At 40.3% G+C, this 14,658-nt stretch overlaps 2 protein-coding genes across 4 annotated transcripts; both read right to left on the bottom strand.

The window, feature by feature from the left end:
• Positions 1–3,029: 3,029 nt before the first annotated feature.
• On the bottom strand, positions 3,030–7,705 carry LOC111580489 (zinc finger and SCAN domain-containing protein 31-like). Of its 2 annotated transcripts, none has more exons than XM_023288249.3 (3): positions 7,437–7,705; positions 5,492–5,974; positions 3,030–4,373 (listed from the first exon to the last, which is right to left on the bottom strand). In XM_023288249.3, exons 1-3 carry the CDS (start codon positions 7,600–7,602, stop codon positions 3,325–3,327), a joined length of 1,698 nt encoding a protein of 565 aa, XP_023144017.2. In that variant the 5' UTR covers positions 7,603–7,705; the 3' UTR covers positions 3,030–3,324. The 2 variants fall into 2 exon arrangements, with proteins under 2 accessions (XP_023144017.2, XP_054870483.1); XM_055014508.1 differs by lacking the exon at positions 7,437–7,705 and adding an exon at positions 6,062–7,425.
• Positions 7,706–8,425: 720 nt separating this feature from the next.
• On the bottom strand, positions 8,426–13,620 carry LOC111580486 (zinc finger protein ZFP2-like). 2 transcript variants are annotated; one of them, XM_023288245.3, is made up of 3 exons: positions 13,338–13,620; positions 11,225–11,548; positions 8,426–10,662 (listed from the first exon to the last, which is right to left on the bottom strand). In XM_023288245.3, the coding sequence occupies exons 1-3, from the start codon at positions 13,528–13,530 to the stop codon at positions 9,305–9,307; spliced, it is 1,875 nt and encodes a 624-aa protein (XP_023144013.2). In that variant the 5' UTR covers positions 13,531–13,620; the 3' UTR covers positions 8,426–9,304. The 2 variants fall into 2 exon arrangements, with proteins under 2 accessions (XP_023144013.2, XP_023144014.2); XM_023288246.3 differs by having other exon boundaries at positions 11,354–11,548.
• Between the last annotated feature and the right edge of the window lie 1,038 nt (positions 13,621–14,658).

Below are 14,658 nucleotides of genomic sequence, written 5' to 3'. Positions count from 1 at the left end.
GATGGGATTTTTTTCTTTCTTTTTTTACACCGGCTTCCTTTTGTTTTTAGATTTTAATTCAACCTGTACTTGTCCAATATTGCAAAAAAAAAAAACATAGAACAAAATAAAAACATGCTGAAAGTGGGTTGAAGCTTAATTTTCTGAAAAAAATAATATCCTAAAGTCTTTGATATATCAAGCTAAAAGCTAAAAGCTTCAAAATATATTTGTAAACATCAATATTTTATATTTTCTGCTATAAAACTTATTAGAGACAGTTGAGCAGAACTTGTTCTAAAAATTTGAAGATTTGACACAAAATGAACCACATCGATGCCATTTGTAAAGTATTGTCCAACAGCTGGAACAGGTTATCTCCATCTGCTGTCTTGGCATCACGTCAACAATATTACAATAGTCCTTCTGAAAAACAGGTATACACAGGTAAAGTCACAGTAATTCATGGCCATGAAAAAATCTGATTTATACTAAAAGTTTTATCTGACCAATGCATTTTATCTGTATGGAAACGGCATAAACACTGAGAAGATATTGTGTTAGCGATGTTAACTCGATATGAACACAACACACACTGCCCGTCCCCCCCAAAAAAGTCACACACTAATTTTTTGTTTGACCACCTTTACCTCTGAGAATGACACACATTCACTGTGGCATCATTTAATAAACTCTTGCAATGTCACAGCATTTATTTCTGTCCAGAGATGCATTCATTTGCTGCCAAGATCTTACATTAATGATGGAGAGTCGGACCACTTCGCAAAGTCTTCTCTAGAACATCCCAAAGATTCTCAATGGGGCTGAGGTCTGGACTCTGTGGAGGTCAATCCATGTGTGAAGATGACGTCTCATGTTCCCTGATCCACTCAATCTCAATGTGAGCCCCATGAATCCTGCTTCGTCATCTTGGAACATGTCCATGTCATTAGGGAAGAAAAACTCCATGGATGGAAAGACCTGGTCATTCAGTATCTTCAGGTAGTCAGCTGACCTCATTCTTTGGGAACGTAACGTTGCTGAACCTGACCAACTGCAACATCCCCAGATATAACCTTAACCCCCACAGGCTTGTATGGGCGGCACTAGGCATGATGAGTGCATCACTTCATCTCCCTCTCTTCTCACTATGATGCACCCATCCTTTGGAACAGGGCAAATCTGGATTCATCAGACCACATTTCTTCCTCAAACATGATGGTTCTTCACTATCCTTCCAGGTTCTAGTGACACGTTGGACGGTTCTTAACCCAATTTTAGTAGTTTCAGAAGTCTACTTAGTTGCTTTCTGTGCTTGATGCAGACCAATAATTTTACCCTACTGAGAAGGATTAACATCCTTTTTATGACCACAGGATATGTCTTCCAACATGGTTGTTTAAGAAACGAGAAGCTACTTGCTGCATCAGCTAGAGTTAAATAAGTTGTTGCAGCTGAAACATATTCATCACTGCAGTAATTATCCAATGGAAGACTCTTACTTATTAGCTTTGTGTTAAGAGTGGGACGCTCTGAAGGGATGTTTCTGGTCTGATAGCTACTATCGACAGAGCTCCGGTTAGGGAGAAGGTCACGGAGAGTGTTTCCAAGAACACTCTACAGGGCTGCAGCTACAGGGCTGCAGCTACAGGGCTGCACATACAAGGCTGCAGCTACAGGGCTGCACATACAGGGCTGCAGCTACAGGGCTGCAGCTACAGGGCTGCAGCTACAGGGCTGCACATACAGGGCTGCAGCTACAGGGCTGTACATACAGGGCTGCAGCTACAGGGCTGCAGCTACAGGGCTGCAGCTACAGGGCTGCACATACAGGGCTGCAGCTACAGGGCTGCATCTACAGGGCTGCATCTACAGGGCTGCACATACAGGGCTGCAGCTACAGGGCTGCACATACAGGGCTGCAGCTACAGGGCTGCAGCTACAGGGCTGCACATACAGGGCTGCAGCTACAGGGCTGCACATACAGGGCTGCAGCTACAGGGCTGCAGCTACAGGGCTGCACATACAGGGCTGCACATACAGGGCTGCAGCTACAGGGCTGCACATACAGGGCTGCAGCTACAGGGCTGCATCTACAGGGCTGCACATACAGGGCTGCAGCTACAGGGCTGCAGCTACAGGGCTGCAGCTACAGGGCTGCAGCTACAGGGCTGTACATTTCCTTTAAGTTTAGAGCACTTTTTATAGACAGCGTCACCTACCACAATAGATGATCACTAAAGTGCACAATTTACATTTTAAATTGATAATTTCACTCAAAATATACTTACAATACAAAAGGCCTATTCAGGAAGAATTCTCCGTTCATTTTAACCCTGTAAGTTCTTCTACACAGCTGGAGGCTGCACTTTCAGCAACACACTGATAGGACCCCAATTTAAGGGCCGCCAACTTCTTCTCGTGCCCCGTTGTTCGTGTTTCCCATTATGTTGATGCTAAACGAAGTAGCAGCATTTATCACCATGATGGACGACGATACCATGTGAGTACTAACTGGGAATCGTTTTATTAGTTTAACTTTATAAAACACAAATGTTTGGTTTACAGCATTTTATTGTTTAACTTGTAAACATTTCTGCTGTTTTTATTTGCAGAGCAAAGCTGTTAACCTGCTAAACTGAGAAACAAGCTATGTTTGAGCTCGTCATTAAGTAGCACAGACGACCACTTTTATACAGTGACTGCTGCTGTAAAACCAACGCTTAGCTTGTTTGATCATTTGTTTAATTGAGTCCTAGCCAGATTTTGGCAGCCCAGGTCCAGGTGATGATAATTAACTACAAGCAGCATCTTAATTAACCCTTCACCAGATAGTAAAAGCATGTTGAAATGATCTGTCTGTCAAGGACATTAAGCAACAACAACCTTGTAGGTGCAGCCCTGTAGGTGCAGCCCTGTAGGTGCAGCCTCTGGCTCTGCAGACACATACTATTGCTCTCAGTACAGAAGAGACTTAGAAAGGAAGTGACATCATAACCAAAATAGTTTCACAATAAAGTAACAGAAACATAGAAGACTTTCCGACATGCTTAGTTAAATCCAGGTGGTGACTTTATTGTTGGACAGGCAGTGTAGAAATCCACAGGGTCTGACTGTCAACATCAACTTCTGACAAACTGAAACACTTGGAAGACAGTATTCAGCATCAACAACCATCATTACTTGTTCGACCAGCTGAATGTTGTAATTTTGACACAGCGAAGGAGATCCAGTGATCATTAGAATTGGTACACAAACTGACTTCAAGGGAGAGTTCCAATCATGAACTAAGTCTTTAAATCTAAAAGCTCTACTGGCAACCTGCAGAAATTCTTACATATTTCTTCAAGCATGGTATCCCATAGAATTTTTCCACCTCTTTCTGGACTTGGACTTCGCTGTGTGAGTTTTCATGTGGACGATCAAATGACTACTCTGACTGAAACTTTTCCCACAGATTTCGCAGAAATACAACTTCTCACCCGTGTGAGTTCTCATGTGGACAATCACGTGACTATTTTGACCGAATTTTTTCCCACATATTTTGCAAGAATGCTTCTTCTCCCCTGTGTGAGTTCTCATGTGAACCTTTAAACCACTACTTTGCCTGAAACTTTTGCCACACAATTCGCAAGAATACCGTTTCTCACCCGTGTGAATTCTCAAGTGCACCTTCAGGTGAGAGTTTGTACTAAATTTTTTCCTACATATTTTGCAGGGATACAGCTTCTCACCCGTGTGGATTCTTTCGTGACGTCTCATTGATGATATCTCATAGAACCTTTTCCCACAAGTGCTGCAAGCATATGGCTTCACACCTGTGTGGATTTTGTAATGTCTGTTCAACTGGGACCTATCCTTAAAAGCTTTTCCACAAACATCACATTCTACACACTTTTTACCTGTTCCAGTATCATACTGACTTCCTGACAATGAAGAGTTGTTTATATCGTTATTATGACTACTGTTATTGTGATGTGTCTTCTTTGCCTTCGACTCTGCATTTTTAATCGATCCAGAGTTTATATGTTGGTTTTGTTCGTTATCTGGCCTCTCAGCTACAGGAGAGTTGTGAGAGAGGAGCTGGTCACTGTTTTGGTTTAGTTCTCTGTGGTCACTTTCCTTATAGTTAGGAGTAACCATAAAGATATCAGTCTCCACCTTCAGTACAAGCTGCTCTCCGTCCATTAGGTTGCAGAGGTCCTCCTGTTCCTCTTTAATCTGTGGGGACTCTGGGTCCTCCTGGTCCATACTGGTCCAGAGGTCTTCATCTTCCTCTTTAATCTGTGGAGGGTCTGGATCCTCTTGGTCCAGACTGGAGCTCCTCTCCTGGTTACAGGGCAGCTGGTCAGCAAGAGTCACCTGCTCTGTACAGACATGTTGCTGTAGGAGATCTAGAGGAATAAAAAAAGGTTATAATTAAGTGGTGACAGAAAAATTACATATCTGAGCAAATATACTCTCATTTTCACCAGTAGCAGGACTCTACAGAGTGAAAATGGTACTATCATGAGTTGAATTTACAACGAGCAAATATGACAAAGTACTTGTGTGCACCAGTGTGAGTGACTCTCGACTTCTGACACTCTTATGAGCAAAGCTCACTGTACAAAACATTAGGGGAGCAGTTTTACAATGACTGTAAACTACAGCTCAAATCAGCTGTAGTTTACCAACAGTAAATCCAATATTTAAATTGAAGACAGAACATAATGTTTCTCTCTCTGTAATCTAGCAGAGATACAGGCTGTGACACAACGCTGCTGCCTGCACACAGCAAAGACTAATGCTGAAACAGAAGAAGCATCCCTCTGTAACACCACTTACAATCATCCATCCATCCATTATCTACACTCTATTATTATCTGCTTAATCCTCACTAGGGTGGCGGCAGAGGGGCTGGACTCTATCCCAGCTAACTTATGGCAAAGCCAGGGGAGACCCTGGACAGATGGTCAGTCTATTGCAGGGCCACACGTAGAAAGACAGACAACCAACCACACTGATGGACAATTCTGAATCACCGATTAACCTCAGTATGTATTTGGAAAACACAAAAACAGCATATCATATGTCGAAACTGACACATTATTTGTTTTTTGAAAACTATCTGCTCATTTTGAATTTTACCCAGCAGGTCAGAGTTCTATTGTAACATCCAGAGGAGTCTTAGAAAGAATGTTTAGCATAAATGTACTGAACTGAGTCATGAAAGCATCTAATATGGTCTTTTGCTGTGTGCACCCAGTCACACCGTGATGATTATGAACAGGTATTTTGGTCACAACAGCACAATCACTGCTCCCCACCCACCAGATTTGGCCCCCTGTAGGTTTAATGTTACATGTTTACAATTTAGAAAAGAAATGTGGTAATGCTATTTATTGCAGCTGTCTGCAAGTTCAATTTGTGATCCTAAATAACAATGTAATGTAAAGCCCTGATTAGGCTCACACATGAGTCAGATTCATTTGGTATTTAATTAAGACCATTACGGTAAAGTTTTACATACCTATTTTGTGTAACTTTATATCAGGTTTCCATATGATACTCAACAATCTGCGCTGATGATCAATCTCTCCCTCGTAATGGACGAGTGTTTTTTCAAAGATGGAAAATATTTCTCCAGATAACTCTTTACATTTGGACTTGCACTGAACCAGCATGTCAGTCTCTTCTTTCAGCACTAGCTGCACTCCCTCCTGATTGGTGTAGAGTTCCTCCTGTTTCTCTTTCATCTGTGGAGGCTCTGGGTACTCCTGGCCCACACTGGTGCAGAGTTTCTCCTGTTTCACTTCCTGGTCCAGACTGGTGCAGAGTTTCTCCTGTTCCTGTTTCACCTCCTGGTCCAGACTGGTGCAGAGTTCCTCCTGTTCCTCTTTAATCTGTATGGGCCCTGAGTTCTCCTGGTCCAGACCAGAGTTTCTGTCCTGGCTACAGCATGGCTCATTAGCAAGAATATCTTCCTTTTCACAGACATATTGTTGTGGGACATCTGAAGAGATAAAGAGACAGAAGAAACCAGTTATTCAGAAGATGAATGGGAAACATACATTCATTAATTCATCCATCTTCTTCTTACTATCCAGCATCTGGTGTCTGTGGCAGCAGGGTAAGCATAACATTGCTGATGTCCCTGTCTGTGTCAGTTTTTCAGGCCCTTCTGGAAGATAGCGAGACATTCCCAGGCCTGCTGAAATATGTAGTCCCTCCAGGAAATTCTGGGTCTACTCCCTGCTGGAGGTGCCCAAAAAACCTCAAAAGAAATGCAACCACAAAAAACACACATTTGACCTATATACATTCTCGAGTTAACTTGGGCTGAGTGATTTGGGCAAAACATCTATCTTCCATATTTCTGACTTTCTGTGCCATAAGACTTTTGATATAAATTCATCAAGCCAATCTTCAGGTTAGTATTCACTGTGGAAAAGATTGAAAGTGGAGCATTACCATATAAGACACCATCACAAGCCTGACTGTCACACAAGGAGGACGCTCATATTGAATGTGGACCTGAGAGGGAAGGATCATAGATGATACTCCAGACAGCATAAGTAGGGACTATGGGTTAATTTGTAAGCAGTTCCAGTAACAACTGTAGACACTTCATTCTGTACCTGTGCCTTGTTAAGAAAACCAAAAGAAAGACTGATGAATATGACACTATTTGTTGCACTTAAATCGAACTTCCATTCACTTCAGCTGTTTTGGTAAAACTCAGACTGATGTCACAAATTAAATCTGTCTGAACAGCCAGCCAGCACCAAGATTCCCCACATTTTGGAAATTTGTCTGTTGAAACTTTTTAAATGATTAAAAAAAAAAAAAAAAAAAACACACACACACACACAAAGGTTTACCTTCATGAAGCTCTGTGAGGTTCCCATGGTCGATAATTCCTCTGAAATATGTAGATCTATACCAAACAAAAAACACTGCAGTGGTGGACTACTCTCTTATTTTCATTGAATTGATGGTTCAGGAAACACTGATGTTACTGTGTACAGAACCAACTGAAGAATCTGCAGTGACTTAAAGACTGAGAATAATAAACTGTGAGTTTATTATTAGGCCAACTGTTTGTCTGTTTTTTTTAACTTAAGTCACTAGGATGTTCCGATCTTGCAGTAATGTCTGTTAGTCTGTTAGTATTACAACCCCCTGCAATAATCCTCTTTAAATACCTGAAAATAACGTGATTATGAGGGGAAGACTTCCCCGATCTTTAACACAACTGCTGTGTAACCCCCTGACCAAATCTTCTTCCAGGAACTCCAAACACCACCAACACGTTGTCTGTTGTCCTGTTAGCTTATCAGCTTTCAGGCAGCGTTAGCTTCGGCATGCTAACCTGTAAGTTTGTGTTGTCTTCCTTAGCTCCCGGTTGCATCTCATGTTTCTAAACTCTGCAGTGATCGAAAGTTTTATGCATTACGAAGTCTAGCTTTACATACCCGATGTGTGTGTTTCATGTTTCCAGATGTTATCCAGCAGTCTGCCCTGACGATCGATCTCCTCCTCGTACTGGACGATGGTTTTCTCAAACTCTGTGAATATTTCTTCAGCAGCAGCAGTTAGTCGCTGGTTGATCAACTCTCTCAGATTCTGGACTGAACTCATCGTTACTTCATCTGATCAAATATTCCTCTGAGACACGACAAAACAACTGTCCTCCAGCTCAGTCCACACATCAGGAAAACTGGAGGCGCCTTTTCATTGTTTACTTCCGCCAGGTGTCACACTGTGAAGCTCCGGCAGAAACACTGAGTTCACAGATTCAGGTTCATCTTTTTCCATCCAAATATTCACATGAAGAGATTCAGAACAACAGCAAGGCTACAGAGACAAATCTAAATAAAAATTGTTTCTTTCTTTTGATTGAAGTAGAATTTTATGTGTGGAGAGTAAGATAGATTAAGGTTGCAGTGTTTTGTTATTTTGTCAAAAGGCGATTTTTACTCATTTGTAGGACCACTAAAGCTCATGTGCATATGAGTTTATATATCATCATTAAATGTGTAAGGTTACACTTTGTTTCTATGTTGTCTTCATGTTGACACTTGCCAACATATGGACAAATTTTAACAATTTAATTTTTTAAATTTTAAATTTTAACTTAATTTCAACATATCTGAAGAAGGATCCCATGATACCGTTATGATACATCTCTGCCATTAAAACTATTTAATGTTATCACACAGGCAAATGCTGACAAATATAAACCTACATGTGATCTCACTTTTCTCTAAAGTCAGAGTCTGTTACAACACTAAAACCTTCATAGTCATAGAACATTAAAAACACACTGACACACTAAGAAACACTGTGACAACTTTAAACCTGTGACACACAATATGGGTCCAAAGTGACCCAAATCCAATGGAAAACAGGTATCTCCTGACCTACACCACGTATCAAAGGGTTTAAAAAAAGATGAAAATGATTGTGTCAAAATGAACATTTTGTTGTTTATTTTTTTAATCAGAAAAAAACTGCAAGTGACAACAAAATACAAAAGTTTGGAGTTAAAAAATGATCACACATCCCAATAACAATGTCAAAGTTTTGTGTCGTCAATATTTTATTATCAGACAAGAGAGAAATCACTGTGTCTTTGTGCTGGTTGAATTTTTGTCATTAGTACGGCAGCTACAAAGCTAAATTTCAATTGTGCTACAACAGTGTTGTCTGATCTGAGGAAGCTTTTCTGAAGGAAACATGGAGACATGAAGGCTCTGCATGTGGAAATGTTAAATTGAACTGAAACACTATCTTTGAAATTCATTTACGATTGCTGTCAGATGTTACTGTGCAGGAATCCGGTTTTGTTTCTTTTTTTGATCTGTATACAAACAAATTTACAAAGAACCATCCAAAGACATGCAGCAAATTTAAATAAGATGAACAGGACTTCAACTATTTAACTCACTGATGAGCATAACATTTTAAAAAATAATTAAAAAAACAAACAAAAAACTTGTGTAAGTTACTATAATGTGCTCTCAAATATATTAGAAACTGATAACTAAAGTAAAACGAATTACTAAGTCCTTCCTCATCAGTATAAGACACCTTCCATTGTTTTTCTTTTGCAAATGTAATGTTCTTCTGTAAGAGTCAGCATGTATCCATTGGACAGTTTGACAGATTTCACCAGATCCATCTTCCACAATGTGATATCCAATAAACTCACAGAATGAGTATTACAGTAAAGTTAAAAGGCACTTTGAATCAGAAAGATCAACTTTGAAACTGAACAACTTTGAACCTGAACAAATTCTTACATGTTTTTTCAAGTCTGGTTTCCACAGATGTTTCCAGATTACAATTTTTTACCTGCGTGAGTTTTCATATGATTTTTCAGTGACGATGCGTATTTAAATCTTTCTCCACATGCGTGGCAGGGGTAAGGCTTCTCCCCCGTGTGCGTCATCATGTGGTAGAATAAATTACCACGTTGATTGAACCTTTTCCCACACGTCTCACACGAATACAATTTGTCATCTGTGTGAATTCTCATGTGGACAGTCAAATGACCACGCTGACTAAAACTATTCCCACAAGTTTCACAAGAATAGGGCTTTTCACCTGTGTGAGTCCTCATGTGGCGCAACAAATGACAGTGCTGAGTAAAAGCTTTACCACAAGCTTTACAAGAATATGCCTTTTCCCCTGTGTGAGTCCTCATGTGAGATAATAAATGTTCACGTCGACTGAAACTTTTTTCACACGTGTTGCAAAAAAACGGCTTTTCCCCCGTGTGAGTTCTGATGTGGTGCAACAAACAACCACGTTGGGTGAAACTTTTCCCGCATGTTTCACAAGGATAAGGCTTCTCACCTGTGTGAGTTCTCATGTGGTGCAACAAACGACTGCGTTGCGTGAAACTTTTCCCGCATGTTTCACAAGAATAAGGCTTCTCACCTGTATGACTTCTTAAGTGAACAGTCAAACGACTACTTAGACTGAAACTTTTCCCACATGTGTTGCAAGAATATGGCTTCTCACCTGTGTGAGTTTTTATGTGATACAACAAATTACCACTCTGAGTGAAACTTTTCCCACATGTTTCACAAGAATATGGTTTCTCACCTGTGTGCGTTCTCGTGTGGGACAATAAATGATCACGTCGACTGAAAGTTTTCCCACATGTTTTACAGGCATATGGCTTCACACCCGTGTGGGGTCTGTGATGTTCTTGAAATTGGCATTCTGGGCTCTCAGTTACGGGAAAGTTGTAAAAGAGGAGCTGGTTACTGTTTGGGTCCAGCTCACGGTGGTCGCTTTCCTCATGAGTGGAAGTCATTCTAAAGGTATCAGTTTCCTGCTTCAGCACAAGTTGCTGTATCTCTTGACTGGTGCAGAGTTTCTCCTCATCCTGTTTAATCATTTGGGGTTCTAGTTCTGCATGGTTCAGACTGGTGCAGAGCTCCTCCTGTTCCTCTTTCATCTGTGGAGGCTCTGGGTCCTCCTGGTCCCGACTGCTGCAGAGTTTCTCCTGCTGCTGTTCAATCTGTTGAGGTTCTGGATCTGCCTGGGTCAGACTGGTGTAGAGTTTCTCCTGGTTCTCTTCAATTCGTGGAGCCTCTGGGTTCTTCTGTTGCAGACTGTGGTTCCTCTCTTGGTAACAAAGCAGCTGGTCAGCGAGAACCTCCTTCTCCCTACACTGCTGTTGTACATCTGCAGGAATAAACAAACAAAAGAAAAAGGATACTAATATCATTACAGAAAACTACACATTGCAGCCAATAATTTTCTCATTGTAAACAAAAGCATAGCTTTACAAAGTTTAAATGTTACTAAAATAAGTGAGTTAAATTTCCCATGTACAAATTTGGGATGTAATGTACACATTATTTGGATACACCAGTATAAGTGACTCTCAGCTCTTTCCTCTCGTTACCAAAGGTCAGCGTACAAAACAATCAGGGAGCAACTTTCCACTTGTAATCAGTGCTAATTGTCAGTCAAGTAGTTACGTCAAACCACAAATTACAGCTAAAATCATCTGAAGATAGAGGTAAGATTGCTTTGTTTTCTCATACATACTGTATTTAAATTAACATTTTCGAGTTGAACATTGTGGACACTGCATCACGGGTATTACCCACTAAATAAAATATGCATGGTTTTGCATTAAATTTGCCAACATTACCTAAAAATAAAAATCTTAAGGTTAGTTAAGCGTAGAGCTACACCAGTCATATTTAGATTTCACTGGCATTACTATAATTTGACATACCTATTCTGTCTAACTGTATTTTGGGTTTCCAGAAGGCATCCAACAGTCTGCGCTGACAATCAACCTCTTCCTCATAGTGGATGAGTGTTTTTTCAAAGACACCAAATATTTCTCTGGAAAACTCTTTACATTTGGATGTGCACTGAGTCAACATATCAGTCCTCTGCTTCAGCACAAACTGATCTGGCCCCCGACTGGTCAAGACTTTCTCCTGTTCCTCTTTAATCTGTGGAGGCTCTGGGTACTCATGGTCCAGACTGGAGTTTCTCTCCTGGTTACAGAGCTGCTGGTCCTCCTTTTGACGGACATGTTGCTGTGGGAGATCTGGAAAAACAAAGGGACACAAGAAAAAAAAAAGTTACTAATGAGGTGATGGAAAAACATGCCCTCACCATCTTCCTCTTAACTACAGTCAAGTGTCTGTGGCAGCAGGCTAAGCAGGGCATTCCAGATGTCTCTTTCCCTAATTTTCCAAGTCCTTCTGGGGGGATATCGTGGCATTCCCAGGCCCAATGAGATATGTAATTCCTCCAGCAACTTCTGAGTCCACCCTGGGGTCTATGACCAGCAGGACCCAACTAATAGCAACCATGGACTGCTTAGTAGAAACCTGCTCTTCCTCCTGACTGGTGCACAGTTCCTCCAGGAAAAACATTTAGCTGAGCTAATACAGTCTAGTTTTAACTGAGCTGACTGATTTATCACTGTGGAATAGATTGAAAACATGTAATGGACCATAAAAGCCTGACTGTCACACACGGAGGACATCCAGGGCTCAAAGTGGGATTTGAGAGGAAGGTGTCCTCTTGTCCAATGAGGCCAGGGCTCATAGATCATACTGCAGACATCATACATGGGGATTTTTTCTTGGATTGCTTTACCTGTCCATAGGCAGTGCAGTTACCTCCTGCACTGCAGGACTGTATACACCAAGGTCCTATGACACTTCAACTTATTCTATGGCACTTATCCAGGTTGTTTCTCCTGACTAGATCCTTGCTTGTGTTGTATCTACTTGTAGTTGTACGTCGCTATGGATAAAAGCATCTGCTGAATGAAGCTGTAGAATTGTAGACTGACTGTATTTTCAGTAAGAATTACATACATTGCTTTCTGTAGAAGTGCATTGATCAGAGTAAGACAGAAACATGAAAATTTCAGTAATTAAATGAACGTGATCTTATTTGTTTTACACAGAAAACTAAATATAATTTACCTTAATCGTTCTTGTGGAAAGTTCAGAGCCTGATGTTGCAAATTAAATCTGTCTAAATAGCCAGATAACACTAAGATTCCCATTATGAATCACTGCATTTCTGGCATTCAGTTGATGGCTCAGGAAACACTGACATTAATGTCATAGTGAGAGGATGGTAAAGTGTGATTTTATTAGGCTGAGTGTTGCCTAGTTTTTATTTATTTATTTATTGTATTTTTACTGAAGTGACCTTCCATTATTGCAGTAATGACACTGCTGTAAATACCATACACTCCCTGCAATAATCCACTTGAAACACCCCAAAAAAAAAACAAATCACAAACTACATTTTGTTTCTGAAGGGGACCTTTAAAGGGGGCTTGTGCTGAAAATACAAACATCTCGAAAGCCCTGATGATGCTGCATTCATCTTAACGCGACCATTGAGTTCCCAGTGATTTCACTGTAAATCTATTCTGTTTGCTGTGCAGTAGACGTGTTTGAGTAAAGCTGATCACAATGACACACCAGAAGCTGAATATAATTAATGAAATCATCTGATGTGAGTGAACTGCACAGTTTGGATCCTGCTGCTGTGTCCAAGACAAGACTTTCTTCATTTGTTTGTTTTTCTCACAATAACAGAATCCGACAGTTCATGTTAACAGTTTTGTTCATCTGTGAGTTGATGACGCCGTGTAACCTCCTGACCAAGTCTTCTTCCAGGAACTCCAAACGCCACAAATACGTGGTCTGTTGTCCTGTTAGCTTATCAGCCGTCAGGTAGCATTAGCTTCGTTAGCTCCCTTAGCATGCTAACCTATCCGGTTGTCTTCATTTGCTCCCTCATGTTTCTAACCGCGTAGTAATCTAAACGTTAAGTCAGTTTCTGTTGCGAAGTCTAGCTGAACATACCTGGTGTGTGTGTTTCGGTTTTCCAGATGTTTTCCAGCAGTCTGCGCTGACGATCGATCTCCTCCTCGTACTGGACGATGGTTTTCTCAAACTCTGTGAATATTTCTTCAGCAGCAGCAGTTAGTCGCTGGTTGATCAACTCTCTCAGATTCTGGACTGAGCTCATCTTTATTTCATCTGAAGAAATATTCATCTGTGATGAGACAACACATCAGTCTGTAAAAACTTCTACACATCAGGAAAACTAACGCTGCCGAAGGCGTTCCATTATTTACTTCCGCATCGGGTGTCACACTGTGAAGTTCCGGCAGAAACACAGTTAACGTTTTAATTATGTCCTCAGCTTCTTTCTTTCTTTCTTTCTTTCTTTCCCATCATGATTTATAAATTCAATTTATAGGTTACAATTTAACTACAAAGTCTAATGTCTACCTGTGTAATACAATAACGTATCGATGTTTTAAAAGTAAAGCTACAAGTACAAAATCATCTAAATGGATCTTTTTTTTAATTGCAGTGCTAAAAATGTCTTGTTTGTGTAATCTCAATGTGATCTGGATGATATTAGGACAATTATCTTACAATACCTGAGTAAATATATTCAGATACTATAAGTAGCCATTTACCAAGAATGTATTTATAGAACTGCTCCCATATGGATGGTTTGAGCAGAACAAGTTTAGCTGAACTACGACTCATAAAAGCAATTATGTACTTTTATTTTATTTTTTTTTAAACTTCTATATATATTCATATTTTCTGTTTATCCGGGTGCAACATTTCCTCAACGGTGTCCACTGCGACTCATGATGCCACTGACAACAGAATTCCATTGTATTTTCATGTACATTGATAGTAAAGGCATCTTTAATGTTTATGATATACAGAAAATCCAAATGACCAAATTGCTCCAGATGAGGCCAGTTTTTTTAATGTATTTCCCCTGATAATGGGAAAAAAAAGGTGTGAAATATTCAAATGAGGGTGGAAATAGGGCCCCAGAAAGTTCTTCCAAGTGTATATACATGTATGTTCCCATATTTTCTTTAAAAACTTGAGTCTTTCAACCAACTTTTCAGACTACAACATTAGTAGAATTTCATATGTGGTAAGTGTGGTAAGCCAAGGTTGCATTTTTTGCTATCTGGCCAAAATTGTGATGAGGAGTCATTCATAGAACCACAAAGCTGATGTACATTGGGGTCTATTTGTGTGCAAAGTTACAATTTGTTTCCACGCTGTCTTCATGCAGAATTTAACAACTTATGAGGGTTAATTTTGATTCATCAAATGTTCCCACACATCCAGTTAAAATGAACAC

Source organism: Amphiprion ocellaris, chromosome 10, assembly GCF_022539595.1.
Source record: "Amphiprion ocellaris isolate individual 3 ecotype Okinawa chromosome 10, ASM2253959v1, whole genome shotgun sequence".
Taxonomy (NCBI): Eukaryota; Metazoa; Chordata; class Actinopteri; family Pomacentridae; genus Amphiprion; species Amphiprion ocellaris.
The sequence above is the reverse complement of the archived record's forward strand: the minus strand, read 5'-3'. Positions and strand labels throughout refer to the sequence as shown.

Coding starts and splice junctions, on each gene's coding strand:
- LOC111580486 (XM_023288245.3), bottom strand. CDS start 13,530: ATGAATATTTCTTCAGATGAAATAAAGATGAGCTCAGTCCAGAATCTG. Junction 11,549..13,337: donor AACCGAAACACACACACCAG/GTATGTTCAGCT, acceptor TTGTTTTTCCAG/ATCTCCCACAGCAACATGTC. Junction 10,663..11,224: donor AATACAGTTAGACAGAATAG/GTATGTCAAATT, acceptor TTATTCCTGCAG/ATGTACAACAGCAGTGTAGG.
- LOC111580489 (XM_023288249.3), bottom strand. CDS start 7,602: ATGAGTTCAGTCCAGAATCTGAGAGAGTTGATCAACCAGCGACTAACT. Junction 5,975..7,436: donor ACATGAAACACACACATCGG/GTATGTAAAGCT, acceptor TTATCTCTTCAG/ATGTCCCACAACAATATGTC. Junction 4,374..5,491: donor TATAAAGTTACACAAAATAG/GTATGTAAAACT, acceptor TTATTCCTCTAG/ATCTCCTACAGCAACATGTC.